The sequence below is a fragment of the Rhodnius prolixus genome, unplaced genomic scaffold (assembly GCF_049639745.1).
Source record: "Rhodnius prolixus isolate KJV_2025 unplaced genomic scaffold, Rpr scaffold_7, whole genome shotgun sequence".
In the NCBI taxonomy this organism is placed as follows: Eukaryota; Metazoa; Arthropoda; class Insecta; order Hemiptera; family Reduviidae; genus Rhodnius; species Rhodnius prolixus.
Window position 1 is genome coordinate 40036756 of NW_027411582.1, and position 18596 is coordinate 40055351.

An 18596-nucleotide genomic window follows, 5' to 3' on the forward strand; every position below is an offset into this window, starting at 1 on the left:
CTAAAGTTTGAAGGTAATCACAGTAGCTAATTAATAGAAAATCTCTAACAGTTCTTTTAATTATTTCCGGTTAATCGAATTTAGCCAAAAAATTATCACCGCAACTTCGTCTTGAAGCTGAGTGGTGGAACATGAGAAATCCGAGTATCGCCAGATTGATTTTTGTAAAATGTTTCTTTTGAATTTAAATAAATTTGTTGGCAGTAAACTTGAGAAATTGTTTGAAGTTAAACCGTTATCACTTCGTAAAGATTCAACAACTGATGTGTTGAATTACAGCTTAGTTCAATGATTTCCTTCTCAGTGTTCCATTAGGAGCACAAGGTTGTGAGGGGGAAAAAAAATAATTTAGAGAGTGCCGACATAATCCTGTAAAGGGAATTCTCAAAATCAAAACAAACATGGCAACTTTAAATCTTTTCAGCAAATCTCTTTTTGAGCGTTGAAAACAACTTTTCAATCAAATCCATTTATGTTAAAACGGTGTAATGTCGAAGTTAATGGATTTTTTTTTTATTCAACATTAAAGTAGGTTTTATTGCAGACTTGAATGTGATTGTACCCCCACCATCCACTATTACTTCCGGTAATTATTGCCAATGGCGTATTTAGAACGCCCCTTTAGGAGCGGCCAATCCACAACAACTAGGCTACTTCTTCCTTACATGGTAAATATTAATGCCAATAACTTTATATACTAAAACGACTATTTGACTCAAGTTTAACGTATTGATGATTTGACACTATTTGATCAATACCGTTTAGAAAACCAATTATTAGCTCAACAATACCGGCAACAAGTTTGATAGTAACGGTGTATTTCAAGCTCCTATTGGTTCCGGACAAAGAGACACATATTGAAGGCCGTGTGGGGAAATGTGCGGTAGATTCGTTTTTGTTTTCGAATTAGCCAGCCTCTCATCTTGATACCAGTGATGGGCGATCATGTGGGGAGCGTTCTGGGTCCCCCAACAGAGGAAGTTAGAGTGATAGACTAAAGTTCGACAACTCGGCAAGCTTACCTAGGCTGGTGACAATTTTTTAGACGGAACTAGTCGCAATATTTCTTTGTTCTGTTGAGATGACAAGATGAAAAAGAATTATTTCCTGAATCATCATCATCTCGGACATGCAGACCGCCTAATCGGCTATCAAGTTTTTTAACTGTTCCGAAATCTGAGGAGAATTGGAAGCCAAACTAAGCTGTTCCCGTACTTCAGATTATAGTAGGAATGAAGCGGTAGATCGCTTGTCTGGGAGGGCTAGTTCTTTGTATCAATACCAAATGGCTTGTAAGTTCAGCCTTCAAAGAATGGATGTACACTAAGTGACATGTACAAAAGAATAAATTCAAGTTTTAGATGTTCGTCTAATTGCACTTTATTATTAAGCCAACAAAGCATAGGGGGCTTCAAACGACCACAAGCATCTGATAGGAACTGAGAAAACATGCATCGCAATAGTAAAGTAATAAAACGTTTGGAAATCATTTGTGATAGTAACGAACATTTTCAGTTATATCAACAGTTGTGTTTAGAAACCAACTGCGGTTTACTTTCAGAAGCGCATGACTAGATATGACCTAAATGTACGATAGAATGTTATTTATGTCTAAAAAAAATTTGGTTTTGGTTGGTCTTTGTGGGTTTATGAACAAAATAGGTCTAAAAATTTGAAAAATTAATAAGAGAAGAAACTGTGGCTGCCAATTACCTGTACACAGCATCAAGAATCTGTGTAAAGACTTTGTATAACAAAAATAAGAGCAATATTAAGGAAAGAGTAACAGTATTAAACTCCAGATGGATGGTATTAGAAGTTCAAGCTGGAGAAGATGGGTCCAAAGTTTGGGTTCCGAAAGTTCCCACAAATGGAGTCCAATATAATGTACTCAAATGGCCAACAATATTGTGGACTTTGAAGGAGCAAACAGTTGGTAGAACTCCAGCTACAGAAACATCCCTTAAATCACAGGCCGACTGTCCAAAGTTTTGGGTCAAACTGTGCCCGCACCGCCCCGCGCACCCTGCCAATCCCTTACACTTTCTTTAATTGTCCCATTGTCTTCCTTATCTAAACGTCGCCATTCAAATGAGATTATTGTTAGACCCTTGTTTTTCGACTTAATGTCTAGAACCAAACCTAAGTGCTCATCTCTACAAACCGCTGAATGAATGAAATTTCTTTGTTTTAGGATATACGTCCGCTGAGGATAACCAAGTACGGGATATAAACTCACTCTGATTGAATCCATCGTGGCATGTTCTTGGTATCCATGACCGGCTTTCGGACTTTAATCCACCATCAGAGGTTGATTAACCAGGTTAGTGTAGAGAGAGAGAGAGAGAGTTTCTGTCTCACTCTTACACTCCTTCACTGACTGACAGAAGATTCAGATGAATGATTGTTATTTAAAAAGTTAATGAACCGTAAAACATCTTCATAAAAATATTTAATTAAAATTAATGAAATCTATTGTATGAAATTGATGGACGTTGAAAATGTTTTAGAAATGTTAAGTTACAGCTGTTATTTTGATTTAGAAGGCAAAATAATAGAAGAAGAATTACAGCAGGCAATACGGAATTATAGCTCTAGTTTATTTGTGCTGGGATTCCCGGTAAAATTATTATTCTCGTTGTTAAAGTAAATATTGATGAACGTGGTTCTAATCACATAATTAAATAATACATAAATAAGTAAAATCTTAGAAAGAAAACTTTTTTGTTCTTTCACAATGTTTCTGAGAGTGTCTTTATGTTTGTTTGTGAATTTCTATTCTCAGAAAGATCTTGTTTCCTTCCAGTGTCTAGTCTAAACACTCACTGTGTTGTTTGTTGATACTACGTACTTCATTAGTGACCGAGTTTGATGTTTTGTTTTATCATTGATTTTCAACTCGCTCTGGACAATACAGATCGGCACCATCACAGTCTGGCCGTTATTGGTACCACAATATAGTTTGCCAATGTAGGAACTATAAATGGTCTGGACAAACTAGTTGTAAATACCGCTGTTGTCACTAGAGTTAGTTAGTTAGGGTTAGTGTAATTATGCTGATGGTGGCCCTTGACGCAGTTTTGAGGCGTTTCTTAAAATTGTTACGTAGTTTTTGTATTGTTTCCGATGTAAGTGAAAGTGGCGATTTTGTGAGTTGGGTTATTGTTTGGGCCTCGTATTTAGTTGTAATTTATCTATTGCTAATTATATTAACTATCACTATCACACTATCAATAATAGTTATAGTTGGAGAAATTGGGTGTTTCCACTCCAATCTTTTGCAGATACACAAATTATGGGAAATGCAAAGTAATGTTCACAGCCTCCTGATCTTTTGCAGGGTTTTTACAGGGATTCTTCTCGTTTGTTCGGTAGGTAAGCTCTCCAACCTTGCTGGATCATTAATCAAAAGGAATGAAATGTTTGGAGCTCCTGCTTCCCATCCAAGATTACAGACGTCAAGAGATAGGTCTAAATATAATAGATGCATATTGGCATTAGTTCGCCTATTGTTCTATCTACCCAAACTGGCTGGACAATATCCAAAGATTGGATTTAAGATGATCAAACCAAAACCAAGTGAATTATCTTTTATGGATATTGAGCCCATTGATCTTGGCTTGTCCCGTTATAATCTTGCAAAATACAATTCTGCGATTAAAGTGGAATGGTGAGTGAGAGGAAGGGTCAAATTTCCACAATCTTAAGTGGAAAGCCCAAGGGGGTGGAGCTAATAGCTGCTGTTGCATTATCCACCAGCTAGATGAGCCCTTTACTACATCTGCGGACGCAAGGAAGTGGCCCTTTATGCCCGAAAAGGGACATTTCTAGCAACTACACCCACTCGACGGACACTCTTGCCACTTTGCTACGTACATACGTGTGCACAGATTTATGTTTAATTCATCTAGAGCAATCCTGGACGACCAAGCCTCCCAGATAAGTGGCTGTAGCATGTAGGGCACATTACATAATGTGTGTGAACTGGCCATATAAGGAATTATTCATCACGGGCTCATCAGCACTCTCGTCGTTACATTAAACATAACCTCTAACTTTGTATCTCCCATTTGGACACTTGCAGAAAATTTGCAAACGAGATTTGTAACAAAAATAAATTGAATGTGCAGTTGAACATATCTATTGTACTCCTAACAAAAACAAAAAATCCAAAGCGAATTCAAAGTAGAATCACATGGATTGCGCGTGCGCGCTAAATAATTTTAATCCAATTTGCAATTGATTACAGATTGTCTGATGACAAACCTTTTGTGTTTTTAAATAATACATTATTGGATATGATTTTTACGAATAGTCCGTGTGTATAGAAGTACGTATTCCGTTCAACTCAAGGACAGAAATTTGTGGAAGAACAAGACGCGTAGTCTGCCAGCGGTGACAGCTCGGTCGAAGTAATGATTGACAGTGCCCTAGATTGAAAGAGTTTTGGAGCTGTCCACACTGTTCTAATTCAGTCTTGTTTGACGCAGGTCGATTATTATTTAAACGTTTTATTATTAAAACATATAATTACTTTTACTCTTCTTTTTCCAATTTTAAAATATTAGAATTTTAGTAATAACTATTCTTCTGCCCATTTTAAAAAATGAATTTCAAATTTTATTTCTTACAATTTATTATACTTTCGACTTTCTCTGAGGGACTTTTATAAACACATCCAATCAAACCAATCTTTTGAGGTTTCCAGTTTTTCCATTTTCTGACTTCTATCAATAGGATTTGTTGCGAGCGTCTGGAATTGTTTATATTGCGTTTATCCCGTTTCGAAATGTTGACAATGACTAGTTATATGTGTACACACTATGAAATGTTACAAAATATTTTCGCATGTTCTCAGTTTTGAACTATAAGACTTTTGTACGTATCACGAAAGTGCCAAATTAAGCGACGTGCCTTGCTGTTGAGGCTCAGGGACAATTACAAAATATTAAGTCTCGGCTTTTGGCGAAAAGTGTTTGCCTTCTTTGAAATACTACCTGTCCTCTCAACAATTTAATGAAATGAGATCCACGAATTTTGCCCTAATTTATAATAATCTAGTTGATTAAACTTTAAGGTTACACAATCTGGGCGCTGATATTTTGGAAAACAGTTTTTAGCTTTGTTTATTTTTTGTACGGTTTTTATTAAAATAGAACTATGAGAGAAAATTGGGTCTGCTGAATGCATTATTACATTATAATGAAGCAAATATTTCCGTGCTTATTTCGGCGAAAAATATTCATACAGTTGGAAGCACGCTAATTCCTCATACGTTACTCTGACGTCACAGTAATAATCTAATTGCCAGACATACCAGGAAGCCGTGGAGTTTACAAAAACTGTTTTATTATTGGCATACATATTTATTAGCCGGGTAAATTACATTCGTATTTTATTAGAGACCGCCATGTTAAACAGTTCTCCAATCATCTCGAGTTATAAAAGGCAATTCAAACGATCAAAAACGACAAAATTAAGTTACTCAATTTAAATATTAATAACAAAGAGAAAAAGAAAACAACTATACCTTCATTCTTCAATCTATTTCAATAAGTTTCCTTTGAGTCTATTTAAATCCATACACTATTCAAATATTCAAAAGCACTGCGGCACACTTTGAAAGTCGAGGCTGCTGGATGCAGTTTTTCCAGCCGAATAAAAGGGAAATTAATTTTTCCAGAATGAAATAAAAATTCTTCAGATGGCCCTTTGTATTTGTGGAGGTGTGCCCTTTAAATTCGCTGCGTTTCAAAGAAATTTATTTAGGGCCGTTGCACACGGATTCTCCCTTCAAAGTTGGAGGGAATTAATTTTTAAAAAAAATGGTGCGAAGCGCCTCCTCCAACTATTTCTTTTTCATTAAACTTGAAATTTTATTATCCATAAAACTTACGATCATTGCTTGCAGCGGTATCGTGCATTGCGATGTGGGTTCCGCCACTCTGCAGGATTTCTAGAAGGGAATTCGAGGAAGGTTGGAAGAGGATTTGGACAAGAAGATGAAGGGAGAGTTTTCCGTTAAATCTATTCTGTTGGGATTTCTCTCGGCCGTGTAGAAAAAGATGTCTTCAGGACCGTGTGAATTGTAAGGCTTAAAACTTAGTAATAGGCATCGACACTTCGGAGGATTTTGGATTGGAGGGTTTGTATGCTGAGTAGTTGGTTCGTATCGTAGCTCTAATGTAGAGTTACAGTCCGTTCATTTAGATGGGTGCAAGCAGTTAAATGCAGCAGAATGCTTCTTCTGTTCAACAGAATAAATTTAGAGCAGTTGTCTAAGAGTCTGACAAATAATCTGAAGCATTTGTTAAAGGATGTTTGTTTGAGTCCGGTGTACAGCTCCCACTTGTCTGAAAGTCAGTGGAAACTTGATTTAGAAAAGCTGTAAGAGAGAGAAAAAATAAATAAATTATTGAATAAGGAATCGTGAGGATTTAATTTTGGTTTTTATTGTTTGGAAAAGAGGAAGCGTTAAAAATTGTGTATCTCACGCATGTATTACAAGGAAGTATATAAGGGTAATGATTATATCCATTTAAATATTTGAGTGGTTAGAGAGAGGAAAACAATTTGTTGGGTCCCAGCCAAAGAGGTATTATTAAGAAATACAGAAGGAAAGAGTATCACGATAAAAGAGTTGGGAAAGCAAGGCAAGGGGCAAGGGTGCGTGCGAGTAGCTCTGTATGTGGGTATTATTATATAAAATATAAATTACAATACCAAGGAGATGTTTTTTTGGGTATGGGTATATGTGAGCGACCCGCAGGCAGGAAGAGGGGGTAGTTTTCACTTTGCAGCAGACCGCACCAGACACCTGTAATTCCGCTAAGTGAACTTCCAGCCGCAAAGTACCCACCGCCACACCATGCCGCCTCTGAAGACGGGGGAGGCCGACTTTTCTCTCTCGCCCCCGACCTCAAACCATGAATTGAAACAAGAAATGCTCTCGCAGGCTGCGCACAAAAACCCAATAGTGTTCATGGGTGTTCATACAATTATAGACTTTTCTTTTCGCCTTCAGCAAAATGTGGAATTCATATGTTTATCTTTCAGGGGCGCCCCTCGAATATTCAATAACTTTCTCAGTTTCTGTGCGCTTAGAAAGAAATCAAATAACCTGTGGCCAAATGGCAGAAACAGGTCCCTCAAATCTGCGCCACTTTTTGAATGTTACTAACTAATACTGAATTCTGAACTTTTAGGAGATGATCCAGCTATCGACTCAGCGGAAGAAATGAATACTGGATGAACTAATGAATAAGATTATGGGAGAATGAATCATTAGATAACAATAACGGGCCAACTCAGAAGAACACTGAATAAACGAATCCTCTAACAACAGTATGTTTTATATAATTGTATAATCAGTGACACGGCTAAGATTAGTAAATATGTATGATTTATAATGAGTGAATAGATTGAATGAATTGCGAACAAGAGCTGGAGTCACAAACTGTACACTTATTGAGCATAAAACAAGTAAGGATGACCTGAGTTTGATAAATGAGAGACATTAGAGATTGGGAAAGAATATCTGGTTACCTAGACGAGGGGATAGCTTTCTTCATTGGCCCAGAGTAGAGGGCGTGATTTTGTTACTATTTGAAGCCTTGAACTACCAAACGTTTAATCGATAATCATTTTGAAACAAGGCGATCCACTATATTAAAATCTTAATATGGCGAACTTATTTCTTCTCACCCACTTTTAAGCAGACCCAAAGGTAAAGTAAAAAGTAAAAGTAATCGCCTATTTTTTTTTCAAGCGTGGCTTAACGTCCAACTACCAATTAGGTATCGTGGACGGAGGCGACTAGCAAACATAATTTACTGTAAATTCCTTTCATTAACCATTAAATAAAATCCAAGGCCTAAAGACTGGGAATCGAACCCAATACCACAATGCATATTAGCTTTGCAGGTCTCGCCTCTAACCGCTCGGCTACCGTGGCGCCTGCAGACCCAAAGGTTTATTCTTCTTTTTACACCAAATCACACAAATTTACCATTTTTTTTTTTTTCATCATTTAAGCGTAAATAAAATATACGAATGAATTTAAATAGATATTTTCAAATGGGAATTTTTATTGCATATTCTGAAAATTTATCAAATACCTACGGGGGAAAAATTGGTAAAAAAAATTCTTAAGTATATTTTTCTATGAAATAATCGATGTTAAATAATTAACCAACCAGAATGGAGAGGAAGAGGTGTGAAATATGAGGCGGATAGGTTAGCCAATCAGTATCTGGAACATTCATGGTGACCACGCCCACCATCCATGCACTCTCAGAAAGCAATGGCTGCTAGTTAAAATGAGCTTGCTTTATAGCCATAAATACATTTTAAACTATAAAAATAAGCTATATAGTTTGTTTTACCTACTTTTTTAACATGGCACCCATAATTTTCTTTTAACATTATGTTTACAACTACGCAAATCTAGATGAGTTGAGCACGTGGTTAAAAATTCTACAGCATTTTATTGCTAACTACTCTCAGATAAAATTCAAGTTTTTTTTTTAAACTTTTCTCAGTTTGGAAGGGGGGGAGATTTTTGGGAGTGTAGGAGTGATAAGGGAGGTAAAGCAAAGGTTTCCTGGAGGTTAGAAATCTTAGCTAGAAACTATAAAGTAAAATCCTCACCCATCATGTTTAAATAATCTGCACTTTTAGTTTTAAGAAAATTAGTAGATTAGAATTACTGTAAGAGTTGCAGTACGAGGAAGTCTGAACATTGACTTGAGTGTTTCTCGCCAGATTCTCATCTTATAGTTTTTCTTCCGGCGTTTTGTCTGTATTATTTTGAGTAGAATTTGGTTATTGCAATATAACAGACATCAGTCATTAACTTCTAAGGGATTAGATAAATTATTTTCATCCATAATTTTACTGATAATATGCAATTGTTGCGTCACTGAATGAAGAAGCAATCAATGGCCTAATAAAGCCTTAACTGCATTTTTGCTTTGCAATCCCAAGTTCCAAATCAAGTTGAAGGAACGAACAGAATTGATTGTCATTATTAAAGCTAATGATTGAATTCAGACTGTAGTAAATAAACAAATATTAACAAAATGAGCTCCTCCCTCTACTTTTCAAACCACCCCTCCCATCAGGCAAGGAAATTTGAACTAGATGCATAAAAAGAAATGGACAACATGTCTAGTTGTTGGCAAGGAACGAACATAGCAACAAATAGACACATTTCAACTTGGCTGTCCAACAATCAAATAAACAGTCCAGTTTACAGCAGTGCAATCAACTTAGATCATATGTCTACTGAGCGGTGAGTGTTATTAAGGCGCAAGGTATACACATGCCAGGCACGCAATGCACCCATAAACTGTGCGACCCCAGAAGTAATCGCCACATACTAAGAGCTAACCGAACTGCTATAGATTCCTGGTCCACCATAGTTATATTTCTTTCAAGATATTATAAGAGCAGCCATTCCCCATATTTTACACCCCACATGATATCGCCACAATCATTGAAACACAAATATCATTTACGGATCACTTTTTACTATTTATTTGACCATAAATGGAAGATATATGAGTAAGATACCTCTGAAATTTATTATCATTGGATACTGTCTGAAATAGGACGTCATTACTTGAGCTGTTTATTTTCACCACCTTCCACATTGAGTTGGATTGCTCTATAAGTAAAGTTATAATAACGTTGGAACAGTTCTTGTTTGTTCTTTGTTTATCAGTTAGGTTTGCCAGCAAATTAGCTGGCCTAATCGCACAAACATGTTTAGATATTGATCGTAAGCCATGAGGTTCACCCCCTTGGAGAAGAAGTCCCCAGTAACTATTACGTAAATGTTACATAATTACTTTCTCTTACACTTAAGGAAAGTATTGCGATCTTGACAATTTGACTGACCGGAACTAGAGCGTGCCTGTAAGTTTGTGCGTGAATACTCGAGCTGAAACTGAGAAACCTCACAGGAAGTTCATACTTCATCTTTCTTGGCGCACTCCCGTGGATCTAAAACTAACTTAGCAATGGAAATCTTTCATGTCAGCCGTGGCAGGACCACTTCAATTTTTTGTTCCATTTCTTCCAGATTTTCTCTTTTTCTCGGCTCCAACTTGTTGCATATTTTTAAACATTCGCATTGCAGACATAAAACTCTTCTCGTTCAATTCTTACATTTTTTTTAGGGAAATTCAATTTTGTGTGAGGGCGCCGAGTAGACTTCCTGTTAATCTATAATAATCCTATTGCAGGAAGAGATTAGCTTAGTGGTTAGCACAAAAGGTTCCCATGTAGAGCTGCGGAGGTTTTCTTTTCTTAGGAACTTTTGAAAGTTTGTCTGTTAGGCGACAGAATAGTCTGTTAGGAGGCCGGCGGGGCGCTGAAAAGTCTGTGGCGATTTAAGAAGTTAAAGTTCCTCATATTTACAATATAACCGGAGGCAAACTCCTTCTGCACTAGTTGTCCGCAGTACATGCGTCTGTTCCATTTCTGTTAGGCTCAAATTATTACCAACTAGAAACTTAATTTTCGTCGTGAAGTTCACCACCAGATTCTTTTATTTCACATTTTTGGGAACTCAGAAAGTCTGCAGAAAGAGAATTGGTAAACCCTGATTTATTAAATAATAACAAAGGAGCCGGAAGTTGAAGGGTTGAAAGTTAAACTTGAAGAAGAAGACTTTGCTGGCCAGTCAGTGGGCTGCACCAAATCCTAGTAAATACGAGCAGCGTAAGCCGTTGTTATGGTCTGAGTGGAGCTACCTTAATCCAGCCCCGAGCCACTCCATTTCCGGTCTAGAGCTCTTCCTCCTCCGCAGCACCCACTCGCCTGATCCCTAGATATCCCCATGACCTTTATTTTTTATCACACCTCTACTAACATTATTATTAAACAATATTTAATTAGTAATAATGATAAGCTTAATTTTATAATTACCGGTGGACGCCACCCATCTTAAGTACGCAATTTGAGAGAGGAGCACTTGTCGGCGCAACTCAAATCTTACAAATGAGCGCTCAATAATATTTGTATTCAGTTGCGTCAAAAACAGAGTATGGACTGTAAGTGTTGTCGAATTGAAACAGAAATTTGTGGTCTGGGATTAGATCATCATTCTGAAATCTCAAATTTCATTTATCTTTAACAATAAGTCAGTAAAATTAAATATTCCTAAACTTTGAATAAATAAAATACGGAAACAAATTGCATTCTACCAAAATCTGATTTGCATGTTAAGCCAATCGACTTTCAACGCAATGCTTCTAATACACCAATATTCTCTCGTTAGTTAAACTCTTGCTGGATAATCCTAATTATTAGTAATCAATCAGCCCCTCAGGATGTCTTAGTTAACGACATTTAATCAACTGCAGTTGCATAATGTTTGGTAATGAAGGATTAGGGGTGGAGGGAAGGAAGTGGCACGCCTCGGAATGGCCGGAAACGCACGGTCTTGATTTTTATGGAAATGTAATGGCCACCTCAGTAAAGTCCTTGGTTTTATTTACTTCTTTCTCTTTTACATTAATAAATAAATATTTATTTGATACATTTACATCTATCCTTACATGTAAGTACATATTTCAAGGAATATATCACGCTCCCAACCCTAATTTTTACATCCGTTCTTTCCGAATGGTCGATTAATTTAAATCTACAAATTACACGGCACCCCCTGATTGAAAAGGTTGTTCGTAAATTATTTTTTTCTTCTTCAATACCTGGTCTAAAATTTAATACGGGAACGGACGGAGGTTTGCAAAATGGAGTACCGAAGTGCTTCTTATTTCTTAAGTTTTTGAGAAGTTCTATTCAGAATGATAGGGGGTTAATTAAAATATTGACTCAACTTACGAAATTGTGTCCATTCAGTTTTGTTGCATTGTCAAGTTTTGAATGCGATTTTTGGGAGGGGGGATTTTGTAAAAGAAATTGCCGCCCCGCTTTTCTCCGTCTTGTAACAATAATTACTCAGATTTAATTCAGTATTTCTTGTTTTAAACATTTCCTGGAGAAATAGAATTGGGGAGGGGAATCAAAGAGATCCGGTTCACACTGTTGGGGAAAGAAGTGATTGCACAATAGGCCCTAATGCTACGTAATGAGAACCCCGTCATAAACTGCAGTTGGTTGCACCACCTACCCTCACCAACCATTTACTGAATGCATTTTTCACTTTTCAGGCACTTTCTCGAATAGTGGACCCCCTCACAATTTAATATTCAATACACACACACATACGCAGACCAACAATTTGTATTTGAATACATTTTCTACAAAAATTCTTTTTGGGGCTTTGTGGGAGGGGGTAAGAATTAAATATATTTTGAATTTGGAGTTTGAAAACATTTATTACAATGGTAAGAATGAGTTTCGAAAGTAATTTTTATGTGGTTGGTATTCTAACTTCAAAATTGATATCACACATTTTGGATGCGTAACTGACTAGTGAGTAACTTAAAGCCTCCAGGAAACGTGCCTCTATCCGATACCATCCCAGACACATCTGGATGTATTTGTATTTGTAATAAATGCAGTTTTGAGAATGCTAAAGATTTTCTTTTCTGAAACGTTGTTGAAATAGAAGCAAATAAAAATTAAACCGGAAAGTAAGGACTGAGTAAACGAATAGAAAGACAAGAGATATAAGACGTTTCCGTCTTTGTTATTCTAAAGTAAGAATGCGGCAAGAAGGAGAGGAAGGGCCTAACTGGAACAAAAGTAAACCATTACCAAGTCCAAATTGTTTTACCCTTAATTTCACTCGAAGGATTTTTTTTTTTTTCATCTAAAAATGACAAAGTACGAATGAAAAAACAATATTACGGAGGACGACTAGGTCTCGAGGGCTGTGGATGTATTTGGAAGGAAATGTGTGCTTGTGTAGTGGCAAAGAGCCCAGCGAAGGGAGCGACCAGATGTCAAAGGAAAGCAAAGGCGGAGAGATGGGCCAATTAGATTCAGTTTGGCCCAAAGAGAGAAGGACAGGCGGAGGGAGCTTTTCCTTGGAAGAGGAGCCAGTTTGGCCACTAGGGCTCGCAGTATAAATATGGCAGCCTTCGTGTCTTACCTTTGAACTAATGTCCAAACTAAAAACTCCCTAACAACCAAACTTGTTTGATCCCTAACTGTATAAAAATGGTCCCTTTTACCTCCAACAGCAATTTGGGAGACCTCTCTTTAAATCACTAACAAAATTATAGCTAATTATTAAATTAGATTAGTTAATATTAGGTGAAAGTACCTCAGAGGACAGATGACGTAGCTTACTTGTGTACGCAGAAGGTAAGCCTTCCTTCCGGTATGTCTGGGCACACAGAGGGTCTGCAGGCGGTTCTCTCTCTCTCTCTCAAGTGGAATACATTCGCCCCAGGAATGCACTCGTATGTTTTGAGCTTCCGTAAGCTCGCGAATATTTTGCAATTTTATCTTGTGGTGTATGCCGGCCGATATGTTTGCAAAACAAAAAAGTAAGCACAATTACAGAAAGATCAGGCAGTAGTTTTTTTTAACAAAAACAAAAGTAAGACAATTGTGGAATTAGCAATCACAGGAAGTCGTGTGAGGGTCCAGACCACATATTTTAAATACAAACAAATGCTCATTTTGCAGCTGGAAAATGAAGTCACGAGGGAGATATCTGCCAGACTTTATCAACAGTGTAAGCTTGTTTTGTGGTTGGTAACTAATATTTGGAAGATAAAAGGAAATCTGATAAATGCCATTGCGCTGAGCTGCTGTTCAGGGCAAGTGGATTATCAATAAAGACCTGACTCTCCCTTTCCGTGCCTCGTCACGACCGCAATACGATTGGATTGCCGAGCCGAACCACAGGCACTTTCCGCTAACAAAGAATAACAAAGCTTCATTCCTTTCTTTCCGGTATAGTAATGGTGGGAGAATTTATCAGAAAACAGAGAAATTTGGCTAAATCAAGTTGCCATCACCTTGCTGTGGCCCAGAGAAGCCCTTATTTACCTACTTGCACACCAACACATACACCTACTAACGACAAGCTTTCTGTGTAGTTCTTTCTAAACAAAGCATTCCTTCATCCCTTGTGCCGAACCCCCAAGGGATGCTGCAAAAAGGATTCTCCGCTCCCTCTTATTGGTTTTTCTCTCCTGCAACCTAAGTTTACCCCCTCTTTCCACCGATAACGTCACCACACTATTCCTTCCGCACCCTTGCTATACTTTCTTCATGAGGCGAACCCGCACGCTGACATTATCCATTTTGTTATTCAAATACAGGATTTATCCCTTTACCTGGATTATACATGCCTCCAAATCCAATATCAGAATGGAAATATGATAATTGTATGAAAATAACGTGACCTTTGTTTGCATTTCTTTTCTGCTTTTGTTTGGCGCCTCCAGCTAAGTGGGAGAAAGTGTTGCGTCACTGTCCAAAATGGAGTTTAAGGCCCCAAAACATCAAAGATTACAAGAATTCTCAATGCATAACCCTTCAATTTTATTTCTTAACTAACTTTGACGCTCTGGAGTATATAGTAACCATCTAAGCCCTTAAGAAATAAGTTTTTTTGTTGGTACTTAATGAAATATAATGTTTGTTTTTAAGATGCAACAATATCATAGGTTATTTATTGTTAAACGAACCTTTTTCCAGTGCACTGCTGGCCTTCGGATAGTGTTCTCTCGTAACGGACAACACTTTCCGTCCACAGGCAGTGAGCCGTAAATAAGGATTCCAACCTGGGCTCTCTGCGTAGTTATCCTGTACGCTAAACACTGAGTCAACCCCAACATTGCTATGCTACATAATAAACAATTATTTCATTAATCTTAATCAAGATGTCCGATGATGTAACGACTCTAGAATAGTTCATCATCTCTTACAGCCTAAATGTATTGCGCCTTCCTCTGTCTACAAACCAAGCTTTTCTATGTTTGCCGAGAAATCATGCCTGGAATTTGTGCCCATCTTCCCGGATCACCCTTCTTCTGGAGCCGGGATCGTCCAAGTACCACACAACTATAAAGTAATAATTAATGACTCGAAGTTTATTTTGTAGCTTAAAGAGAAATGATTGTTTAGAGATATTCAGAAGAAATGTTATTTAATACAAAAAAAAAGTTTTAGTGATGTAAACTAGATGATAGAGTAGTTTGAAATGAAAAAGTAAACCAATTCCAACTTAAAAATTCTGGGTGTTGGCCCTGTGTGTCTGTATGTTCATTTCCTGAAAGAATTTCGCTTTAGATTTTATAGAAGAATTCGCAAAATTCTTCTCTTTTTTCCTTTCTTTTTATATTTTTCAAAAAATCTTGGTAAAGCAAGGATCTGCCATTACTCTTATCATACATTGCTAGGAGGTGGAGCGGATACACTTCCCCTAAAACAGGCTCAACCATTTCCTTCCTCAAGTCTCTCTTAAATTCCTGCAGCAAAATGTACAACGTCTTGTCGGCTACACTGGTGCAAACAGACTGGAGAAACAGAATACGATTTACAGGTGTAAAACTTGTCTAACTGCAAATTAGTGAAAGAATGCTGCAGGATGACTGAATGTCCAGCTGTTCGGCTTCTAGGAGGTGGAGTGGAAGACATACCCAAGTAAACCCCAATCAATCCATTTCAACATACAACACCTCCCACGAGGGGGTTGTGATGAACAGTGCACTGTTTTTTGCTAATATATTTGTGGAACGCTCTTCCATATTAGAGAATTGATCTGTAAACTTAGACTCTATTACATTAACACTACGTGAAAACTTAGCACTCTATTACTAATTATTGATTACTTGCCTTACACCCATGCAAACAAATACCACTTTACTTAGATAGCTACATAATAACAACTGCTTCTCATTTTCACCGTTAGTAATTAATCATAACCATAACCAATCTTCAGAAGTAAACAATCAATCCTTTACTTTTGGTTGCTGTTGGCAAGACAGAATTTGAAGACATGTCAGGGAGACTGACGGCTCGCCACGAAATAAATCTTCTAATCTCCTCCCAGGAACGAGATTATTACAAAGAATATGAAATAAAATATAGAAATTGGGTGTATTTTGGGCCTTCAGAAAATCAATAGTAAAATTTAATGGCGCACCAATAGAATTGTTGTAGATGGGGGGAGGGGGTTAGAATCAACTCGTTGCACCAATGAAAGTCCATCAATAGTTCGAACTTTGTTTTTCGCACATTCACTAGGTGGTGAGATCATTGTTTTGTTGCACGGAATCTCCCACTAGGGTTTGGTGTCTTGCTTAACTTGCTAGTGCAACTTCCAGCTGAACTTGAAACCCTTAACGATAAATAAGAAGCGCTAGTTACGTTTTGTATTTAGTTAATTTGTCGTTAATTAGGTTTAAAATTTGCCTTAAAAATAAAAAAATCATAACTATTTACGTTTTTAGGCTAGGGCGCTGACATTTCAACAGAAACCCTACTATCCTTACATTAGAAAGACCAACATCAGAACGAGTTTTCTGCTTTGAATTCATTTGCATACGTTAAAAGAAGAGATCATGTAAAAGAATTGTGGTGGGGGTATTTACCTGTAATTAGGGAATTTCCGGAAGCCATCCGTCCTCGTATCTCCGCCTCAGGAAATTGTTTTAAAAATATAAAGAGAGACTTTTTCTCTTTCATTTGACACTTTTGTTTACAATAATATTCACAGACATCGAGAGTTTATATTTCAGAGCAGGAGCTGCTCATTAATGAAATTGAAAGGAAATAAAAGAGCAGAGAAACATACTTCCCCCCCACCCTGAAAGAAAAGAGGAAAAAAATACATAAAATCCGAAATGAGGGGAAGGTTTATTTTGTAAGGAAGGGTCTATAAAAAAAAATGATGTTCGCTGGACCAGCACTCTGATGATGAAAAAACTTGGTAAATATGATTAATGAAGATAATTAGTTCATTAGTGAGGCTGGGGCAGAAAGGAGGAAGCCTCATGTCGCAGTCGGCCGGAAGTCAACTAGTCACCCAATAGTAACGCAGGTTTTTTTTTCACATGTGATTAAAAATGGAATAAAAATATTCCCTGTAACACGGCATTTGTTTTTTTAAAAAAAGGTCGCTTCAGTAACGAACATGATCACTGCAATAAAAGGTCGCTTCAGTAACGAACATGATCACTGCAATAAAAGGTCGCTTCAGTAACGAACATGATCACTGCAATAAAAGGTCGCTTCAGTAACGAACATGATCACTGCAATAAAAGGTCGCTTCAGTAACGAACATGATCACTGCAATAAAAGGTCGCTTCAGTAACGAACATGATCACTGCAATAAAAGGTCGCTTCAGTAACGAACATGATCACTGCAATAAAAGGTCGCTTCAGTAACGAACATGATCACTGCAATAAAAGGTCGCTTCAGTAACGAACATGATCACTGCAATAAAAGGTCGCTTCAGTAACGAACATGATCACTGCAATAAAAGGTCGCTTCAGTAACGAACATGATCACTGCAATAAAAGGGAAATGTGGCAGGCAACTTTATGTCGCCATGTTGCCACTAGAATTATTGTTCACTGAATGAAGTTTCCAAGCTAAGTGGTAGGCCTATCGTACGCCAAGTGCAAGCTACAGTAAAACCTGCTGAACACCTCAGCACAGATGATACAAATAAATGCAACGGTTATCGTGGCGCACACATTTTAGACAAACCCAAAAAATGGATTTAAAGGTATATTTTGTCATTAGCATCTTCCGAAGTGTACACTATTAGAAATACGAAGAAGCAAACGAAATACAGGACTAAAGGGACTAAAAGTGAAATGTCCTAATACGTGTCCTTCTTCATGAACTGCAAATGGGGTTTTAATATTGAATTTGTAAAAGATAGGATATATAATGTTGTTTGTCCAGAAGTACTAAGATGGTGGAGGTACGTAAGATGGAAGGATAAGATGAATAACATTTTGTCACATTACACGAGTTAGGCGTAAGAAAAGGGTACTGGAGATGGAAGCCAATCTCTCAGGCCCCAAATATAATCATTGTTCTCTGAAACAAGATCCAAAACGAAGCAATAGTCCTACATTTTACTTCAATCCAAGTTAAAATGGAACCTTTTGAATACACTAAAATTACTTAAATCATACCAATAGTCAAAACATTTCCAAAAGTACATATGATTTTTGTTTTAAATGTCTTCTGTAAGGGTAAGAAATGAATGTTAAAGTACTTAGAAAGCCCCAATAGATGGGTAAGGGAAATCAGTGCAGAATAAACGCGAAAAAATTACGAACAATTTTGAATAAAGCTATTTCCTCAACCGCTTCTAAATTGCTGAAATTAGGAGTTGAACGAACTGTTTGAACGAATTGTTTGGTACTTTTTGTTCTTTAATCAATCCTTATACTTTAAACTTTTTAAACTGTAAGTTTTTGTTGAGGAAATTTGCATAAATCTGTTCAATAAAATCACACTTATGGAGCGATGTTCTTCAAATTCGGAATTTAAATTTCAACATACCCACAGATCAATTTGGAATTTAGCCTTCAACTCACCAAAAGACAAATTTGGATAAACGTTTTGTGCCCAAATGACTCCAAAATGTGAACTTTAATTAAGAAATCAATATCGAAAATTGATATGGTCGCGGTAGCTCCTT

The 18596-nt window shown here is 37.1% G+C and overlaps 1 protein-coding gene across 4 annotated transcripts in view; it reads right to left on the minus strand.

Moving 5' to 3' along the window:
* The window catches only part of LOC141447616 (furin-like protease 2), a 546208-nt gene that overhangs the window by 501637 nt on the left and 25975 nt on the right, over positions 1 to 18596 (minus strand). The window contains exon 1 of one of the 4 annotated variants that reach the window (XM_074115351.1): positions 2240 to 2402. The exons of the other annotated variants lie outside the window; for them this stretch is intronic. Within the exon in view, the coding sequence (XP_073971452.1) occupies positions 2240 to 2254 (15 nt within the window). The 5' untranslated portion in view covers positions 2255 to 2402. Of the gene's footprint in view, positions 1 to 2239; positions 2403 to 18596 lie in introns of those variants that run through there. 4 annotated transcript variants of the gene reach the window in all.